General features: G+C 44.3%; 1 protein-coding gene and 1 pseudogene across 1 annotated transcript; both read right to left on the bottom strand.

Moving 5' to 3' along the window:
• Positions 1-603: 603 nt before the first annotated feature.
• On the bottom strand, positions 604-3,827 carry LOC136496697 (G-type lectin S-receptor-like serine/threonine-protein kinase LECRK4). Its single transcript, XM_066492437.1, has one exon. It carries the CDS (start codon positions 3,246-3,248, stop codon positions 855-857), a length of 2,394 nt encoding a protein of 797 aa, XP_066348534.1. The 5' UTR covers positions 3,249-3,827; the 3' UTR covers positions 604-854.
• A 999-nt stretch (positions 3,828-4,826) lies between these two features.
• Positions 4,827-7,558, bottom strand: LOC136498105 (G-type lectin S-receptor-like serine/threonine-protein kinase LECRK4; annotated as a pseudogene).
• Positions 7,559-8,184: the final 626 nt, after the last annotated feature.

The raw sequence follows: 8,184 nt of genomic DNA, 5'->3' as shown, positions 1-8,184 counted from the left end.
AAATTCCTCAAGAGAACTTATAAACTTAGGACACTAGTGTTTGAACTTCTAAGGTTGTGAGAGTGGATCAATATTTTACTATAATCATTCGAAGTGGAAAAATATAATCCTTGTTCCTAAAATTTCCTTTCTGTTACTGGGTGAAATATTTGGCTTTATTCCCTTTATTTTAGCAGATAAATGCATCAGGCTGCAATCCTACATGGTGGAAACAAGTGAAACTGTCATCTGTAATACAAACATGAAAAGGACATAGCACTTCCAAACTAACTTCGCTTTTTTCTAAAAGAAAAAAGCAAACATAGAACTTATCCCATTTTATGCTTAAATTATGCTTGTGTTTCATTTCCCATAGGGAGTTGAAGGCTTAATAAGCTCTTGATCTCAAAATTCATTGTGCATGTATGTCACGGATCTGAGGATTGAGGTAAGATGCTCATCTTACTGCCCCATGGGCTCTTCCATAGCCATGTGAGGAGGCCAATGGGTAATGATTGCAGTAGATCTCACTGGCCACTGACTCAAGAGAACTCTCCTAACAATTATCGATAGAATCATCAAGTCATAACCTAAGTAACCAATAGATGATATACCACATACAAGTAACTAATTTGTTCTTGGAAAATAATTTATTTTAAGGAAACAGGTATTCAAGTTGGGAAGATGAAGCCTTCCTAATATTTACTACAGTCCGTTATGGCCGCAGACAGTACTGCTGCGCTCTTTACAGTACACATGGACAACACTACAGTATCGGCAGACGTAACGTCACTTTCAGTAATAGCTATATCTAATTTCCCACACCATTTTGTTGGTTCATACATATACTAATATGACAATATGCAGGAGTGATGCTATGGAAGTGTACTGACAAAGGAAGTAGGATCAGGAGGGCTCGGGACTGCAGCTGCTTCGTCAAGCATTTGTGTCACCTTCAGCATTGTAGGTCTCATAGTTGGGTCCTCCTGAAGACACCACAATGCCACTGCAACAAACCTTTCCACGTTCTTCAAATCAGAAATTGCTTCGTCATCACCCTCCACCAGAAAATCAATTCTGCCACACCTATAACAGTCATTTGCCCAGTCAGTCAGTATTTTTTGATCCTCCTCTGCAGCCTCCAATTCGACATTCCGCCGACAACAGACAAGCTCCAACAGGATGACCCCAAAGCTGTAAACATCCACCTTGGCAGTGATACCGATGTTCTTAAACCACTCAGGGGCAACATATCCTCGGGTACCCCGAATACCTGTATTTGTTTGTGTCTGGTTGGTTCGGAGCAGTTTGGCTAAGCCGAAGTCTGAGATCTTTGCTGTGAAGTTGCCATCGAGAAGGATGTTCTGGGGCTTTATGTCACAATGGATAATCTGCGTGCTGCATTCCTCATGTAAGTATAACAGCCCCCTTGCCACCCCGAGAGCAAGCTGAGCTCGAATATTCCACTGAAGCTTGGTATCACCAAATAAGAATCTGTTGAGTGATCCATTGGTCATGAATTCATACACTAATAGTCTTTCTTTTCCTTCATTGCAGAATCCTAGCAACCTGACCAAGTTCTTGTGGTGCGTCCGACCAATAGTTTGGACTTCACTGGTGAACTCCTTCTCTGTTTCATGCTCAAGCTTGTCAATTTTTTTGACAGCAATGTGGGTACTGAGATCATCTTGTAGCTGGCCCTTGTACACAATACCAGAGGCACCAGTGCCAATCACTTTCTGGAATCCACCGGTTGCCTTCTCAAGCTCAGTATAAGTGAAGGCTTTCAAGGGCAATCCTATATTGTTTGATGACTGCATAGACGGGACTTCCTTTATGGTGATGGTACAGTAAGTACCAAAGAGTATTATGGAAATGAGCAGAATGTTCACCAAGACAGAGCTTCCCAAAAACAAAGAACTTCCAATGATCCAATTCTTCTTGTCTTTCTTCCATTTGTTCGAAGCAACGATCTCAGACTGCGTACCGTTGTTCTTTCGTACCTTGATGTAAACTGTCCTCTGCACACCATCACCCATATTGCCGTTTGACAAAGGCATCTTCTTCTTCCAACATGTATTATCTTCATCATGGAACACAGCAAGGGCACAGAAACAATCTGTTAGACAGAGTTTCTGACACTGATCCTTAGTTATGGGGGTATACTGCTCGTAGTCAGATAATGGCCAATCAACACGGCTCATCGGTATCAACTTAAACTGCATCAGGACCGCTGCTTCATCCAAGTCGCAACTTTGTGGCTGGAAGTCTGGTTTGCAGCCTTTATACTTCCTCTCGTCATCAATAAATGAGTACTGCTCTGGGCACATGCAGGTACTCTGGTTGTTTGCACCATTCCATATGCAATAACTGTTAAAACCGCAAATACCACTTCCAACGTTTGCCAGCTGTACCTCACAGATATTTGGGGGCTTGAAATCCACTACTGACCATGTCTGATTACTTTGGTTGCTGGCCTTCTTTGGGTACATATATTGTCGGAAAACGCCATCTGGGTCAAGTGTGGCACGAAGGTAGTAGTTTGCTATGGAGCTGATCACCCAAGATGTGATTTCACTTTGGTTGCCGATATATATCACGCCAGTCGCATTGAACACCAGATTTGTGGTGTTCACATCCATGGACCAATATGGATCATATTTGTGACCGGAGGGCACAGCAACGGTATAAAGATACACACCAGTACTTTCCAGGTCAAGGAGGAACCGGCCATTGGAGTAGTCTGTGGGGATGATCTGACTGCGGAGGCTCATTCCAGTGGTGAGCACCTGAGTGGGCAGGATGGTATCTGTAGGGTATTTGAAGCTCTCCCATTTGGTAGAGCCATCTGAAGTAGCCAGTACAAAGTTTCCAGAATCGAGCATGGCAGCGTAGGATGCACCCACAATTTGGGGATTCCATACCTCTGTGCCGGTGGAGTCCTGGAGCGAGAGCGCCCCATTGGAGTTGAGCTGGAGGCGTGAACCGGATGAAACTTGCACCGGTGCTGGATCCTGATCAGCGGTCTTGGCATACCAAGCCACTGTCTGGTCGCCGATCTTGTTGAACCAGAGGGCAAGCAGGTAGAAAGAGGTGTTACCCTCGATGGGCCGGAAGCCGAACGCAAAGTCGCCGGATGGAGAGAGCCAAGAGGTGCTAGGCCCTTGGGGTGTCAAGGAGGAGTTCAAGGTGATGTTCTGTTGAGCTTGAGCTTGAAGGGGAGTAGAGGACAGCAGCAGGAGCAAGGACAAGAGAAGGAGAGCTGCCATCGGTTCTTTTGGTTTGGCTCTCAGTTCCTGCGTGTGATGGCCAACATATGCCTCTGTTGGTTTTAGGACTCTTGGTTGACTTGGCCTGACAGTGGTTGGGTCATTGGAACCTTCATAACATCAGCAGCTTTGAACTGGTCAATTACGACAATTGGCTACTCCAAGCGTGTGGGTCCTTGTCTGTGACTATTCCGTACTGTATGTAGAAGTTTGCAAGTGTTTGAAGGTGCTCCACTTCTAGCAGTCTGATTTTTTCGCATGCTTTGCTTACAAGTTATAAGGAAGAGAAGACGGGTTTTTCCTGTGGTTAAATTTGTGTCGCATATTGACTGGGACGTTCACTCTTTATGCTCTCGACTGGTCCAACTGACCAGCTTGCCGCGTTGGAGGGTCAACACGGGCACTGGTTCTTCCGTAATCAGTGTCTGAATGAATGCTACAGCCTACTATCTTATTAATCCAAGGCTATGCAACTAAGTTTTTTTTTTTAAATTTTATTTTTGTTGTTGTTGTAAGAGCAACTGAGTTTAGATCGGTTGTGGATGTTGGTGTATGTCAAGCCACTTAAATTTTAGTCCTATTTGATGCGATTTGGGCATATGTTTTTTTTTTGCTTCACATATAAGTATAAAACGTAGCTTCTACATGAGAGCGTCAAGAGGTGCTAGGCCCTAGGGTGATGTTCTGTTGAGCTTGAATAGGAGTTGAGGAGGAGAGCTGCCATGGGTGGGTTTCTTTTGGTCTGGCTATCTGTTCCTGCATGTCTAAAGACCAACTTAGGCCTTGTTTAGTTCCTTCTCCTAAAGTTTACTACCTATCACATCGGATGTTTAGACACATGCATGGAGTATTAAATATAGATTAAAAAAATAACTAATTGTACAGATTACGACTAATTTGCGAGACGGATTTTTAAACCTAATTAGGCCATGATTTGACAATGTGGTGCTACAGTAAACATGCGCTAATGACGGATTAATTAGTCTTAATAAATTTGCTTCGTGGATTACTGAGGACTTCTGTAATTTGTTTTATTATTATTATCTGAACATTTTTGTATAACACCCCGACGTGATATCCATAAACTTTACTTCCTGGATTTAAACACCACCTTACATCTCTGATTTTAGTTCTTCCTTTGACTGGACCTTCATGTGGTGTAACAGCAAGCAGCTTTGACTAGTCCATACGGGGCCCCTGATTCCTCTCTGCCTTGGATGTTTCTGCTCTGTCAAGGCAGCTGAAATTTATTATAGGACCAGATTGGAACAAGGAGGTTGAAGTTATATAGGAGAAAAGTTTGGCTACTTTTGGCCAATTTCCTTGATATTTTTTTTGCTAGGTTTTCCATTCTGGAAAATAAGTTAACTAGAAGTTTGTTTTCTGAATTTTCTTTCAAACATAATTATTGCAAAATATGCCTCAATAGAACTTTTCTAATAGTTATGCATGCATAGACTAAGTAATAATAAGAATCCAACTAACCAATGGATAAGTAAGTTGCAACATAAAAGTAACTAACTCTTATCATAGAAAAATATTTTTTTTGAAGGTACATTTTATTTAGGAAGTAGATATTCTGTCTGGAAGAGGAGTCCTTCCTAACATTTTTCTCCTTCCAATTCTTACAGGATACCGACTACAGCACTGATGGTGCTGTTCACATTACATTAAGGAAGAAAAACAGTAGCAGCATTCATAACATGAAGTATAAGCTATTCCTTCAGGAGATAGCTATATCTAACTAGTATAAGCCGTTCCTTCAGTAACTTTCTACTCCACTATATTGTTTCAGCATTCTACAATCAAACTGAGCTGACAAAGGAAGATGGATCAACAGGAGGTGGGATTGCAGCTGCTCCATCAAGAAGATGGATCAACAGGAGATGGGATTGCAGCTGCTCCATCAAGCATTTGTGTCACTTTCAGCATTGTAGGTCTGATAGTTGGGTCTTCCTGGAGACACCAGAGTGCCACTGCTACAAACCTTTCCACCACCTTCAGATTGGAAATTGCTTCAGCATCACCCTCCACCAGAAGATCAACTCTGCCACACCTATAACAATCACTTGCCCAGTAAGTCAGTATTTTTTTATCCTCTGCTGCCTCCAACTCAACATTACGCCGACGACTGATGAGCTCCAACAGGATGACCCCATAGCTGTAGACATCGACCTTGGCAGTGATACCAATGCTCTTGAACCACTCAGGTGCAACATATCCTCGGGTGCCCCGTATGCCAGTATTTGTTTGTGTCTGGTTGGTTCCTAGCAGTTTGGCTAAGCCAAAATCTGAGATCTTTGCTGTGAATTTGTCATCCAGAAGGATGTTCTGGGGCTTGATGTCACAATGGATGATCTGTGTGCTGCATTCCTCATGTAAGTATAGCAACCCTCTTGCCACCCCAAGTGCAAGCTGAACTCGAAGGTTCCACTGAAGATTGACATCACCAAATACGAATCTATTTAGTGATCCATTGCTCATGAACTCATACACCAAAAGTCTTTCTTTTCCTTCGCGGCAGAATCCTAGCAATTTGACCAAGTTCTTGTGGTGCGTCTGCCCAATAGCTTGCACTTCAACACTGAACTCCTTTTCTGATTCCTGCTCGAGCTTGTCAATTTTCTTGACAGCAATGCAGGTCCCAAGCTCGTCTTCTAGCTGGCCCTTGTACACAATACCAGAGGCACCAGTGCCAAGCACCTCCTGGAATCCTCTGGTTGCCTTCTCGAGCTCAGCATAAGTGAAGGCTTTTAGGGGCAACCCTAGGTTGCTTGAGGACTCCAAAGATGGGACAATCTTTCTAGTGACTGTGTAGTTTGTACCAAAAAGGAGAACAGAGATCAGGACAAGGGTCACCAAAACAGAGATTCCCAGAAGCAATGAACTTCCAAGGATCCAGTACTTCTTGTCTTTCTTCCACTTGCTGGACTCAATGGGGTACGACTGTGCATTACTATTCTTCGGTACTTTGACGAGGACTGTCGCATACACATCACCTGCCATATTTCCGTTTGATAAAGGAAGCTTCTTCTTATAACATGCACTGTCTTGATCATTGTACACAACCACTGCACAGAAGCAATCTATCAGGCAGAGCTGTCGGCACCGGTCCTCAGTTATGGGGCTGTACTTCTCATAGTCAGATAGAGGCCAGTTCACTTGGTGCATAGTTTCTGAACTGGAACTGCATCATGGAAGCTTCTTCATCCAGGTCACAGCTTTGTGGCTGGAAGTCTGGTTTACAGCCTTTATACTTCCTTTCCTCATCAAAAAACGAGTACTGCTCCAGGCACTTGCAGGTAGTCTGGTCTTTTGTGCCATCAGTCAAGCAGTAGCTGTTAAATCCGCATGTACCGCTGCCAACAGTTGTCTGTGCTCCACAAATATTTGAGGGCTGCATGCTCACCATTGACCATGCCTGACTCCTCAGGTCACTGACCTTCTTTGGGTACACATATTGCCGGAACACGCCATCTGGGTCGAGTGTGGCGCGCTGGTAGCTGTCTGCCAAGGAACCAGCAGCCCCATATGTTATATTGATCTGTGTGCCGTTATCCAAGGCAATGTATATTCGGCCCATTGGATCAAACACCATCTTTGTGGTGTTGCCAAGGATGGACCAATAGTAGTCATATTGGTTCCCAGATGGCACAGCAACAGAATAAAGTTTAACACCTGTATCTTGCAGGTCAAGGAGGAACCGGCCATTTGAGTAGTCTGTGGCAATGATCCGGCTGCGGAGCGTCTTTGGGGCGGTGAGAACTTGGGTGGGCAGGATGGTATCAGCTGGATCATTGAAGGTTCCCCACTGGATAGAGCCATCTGCAGCAGCTAGTACAAAGTTTCCGGAGTCGAGCATGCTGGCATGGTCTGCCGCACCAACAGATTGGGGTGTCCATACCTCTGTATTGGTGGGGTCGAGAAGGGAGAGAGTCCCGCCAGAGGTGAGCTGGAGGCGCCAACCGGATGAAACTTGAATCGGTGATTGTTCACCACTTGTCTTGGCATACCAAACCACCGTCTTGTCGCTGATCTTGCTGAACCAGACGGCAAGCAGGTAGGAGGCGTTGCCCTCGATGGACATGGACCGGAAGCCGAATGCAAAGTCGCCGGATGGAGAGAGCCAAAAGCTGCTAGGCCCTTGGGGCGTCAAGGAGGAGCCCAGGCTGATGTTCTGTTGAGCCTGCACATATGGCCATGGCAGTACCAGGAGGAGGAAGGGCAAGAGGAGAGAAGCCATTATTGGTTATTGTGGTTTGGCTCTGAGTTCCTACTTCCATTGGCAACCTTATGCACCTCTCAGCGTTTTGGAGTCTTCAGACTTGACCGTAGAACTGGTTGGTCACCGGATGCTTTATGTGGTGTCATGAAAGAACAACACTGAACTCGTCAGGCTTGGCAGCTCGACACGCATGAGCCTCGTGCTTTGACTATTCCATGCTGGTAGTTGCTTCAGGTTCAAATCAATTCCGTTCCTTCCACACTGCTTCGCAGTTTGTTTCTGTTCACGGCATTCGTACAAGGAAGGCTTTACCGTGGACAAACCCAAACACACTTGGCACCATGGACCTTTTCCTTTCTCTTTTTTCTTTAAAAAATATGATTCGCTATTAGCCACCACAATTTTTGCTTATTTTACGTACTTTTAGCAATGATGTCTATGTCTATGCGTCGCAACACGAGGATAGATAAAATCCTTCTATGCCTATGGACTCCATATCTTGTCCATCGGCATATATCATTAGTATAGCAGAGCTCGCTACTGACGGTTCCAAAACTATTTTTATAGGCGTCTGTCAGCCAGACCGCTACTATAAATGATTTACACTATCTGTTTTCGTAAAAAAAAACGCCACTACAAATGATTTACACTGGCTGTTTTCTTAAGAAAACCGGCGTTACAAATGATTTTCAAAAATTGCAAATGAGGCTC

This window comes from Miscanthus floridulus, chromosome 12 (assembly GCF_019320115.1).
Source record: "Miscanthus floridulus cultivar M001 chromosome 12, ASM1932011v1, whole genome shotgun sequence".
Classification (NCBI taxonomy): Eukaryota; Viridiplantae; Streptophyta; class Magnoliopsida; order Poales; family Poaceae; genus Miscanthus; species Miscanthus floridulus.
The sequence above is the reverse complement of the archived record's forward strand: the minus strand, read 5'-3'. Positions and strand labels throughout refer to the sequence as shown.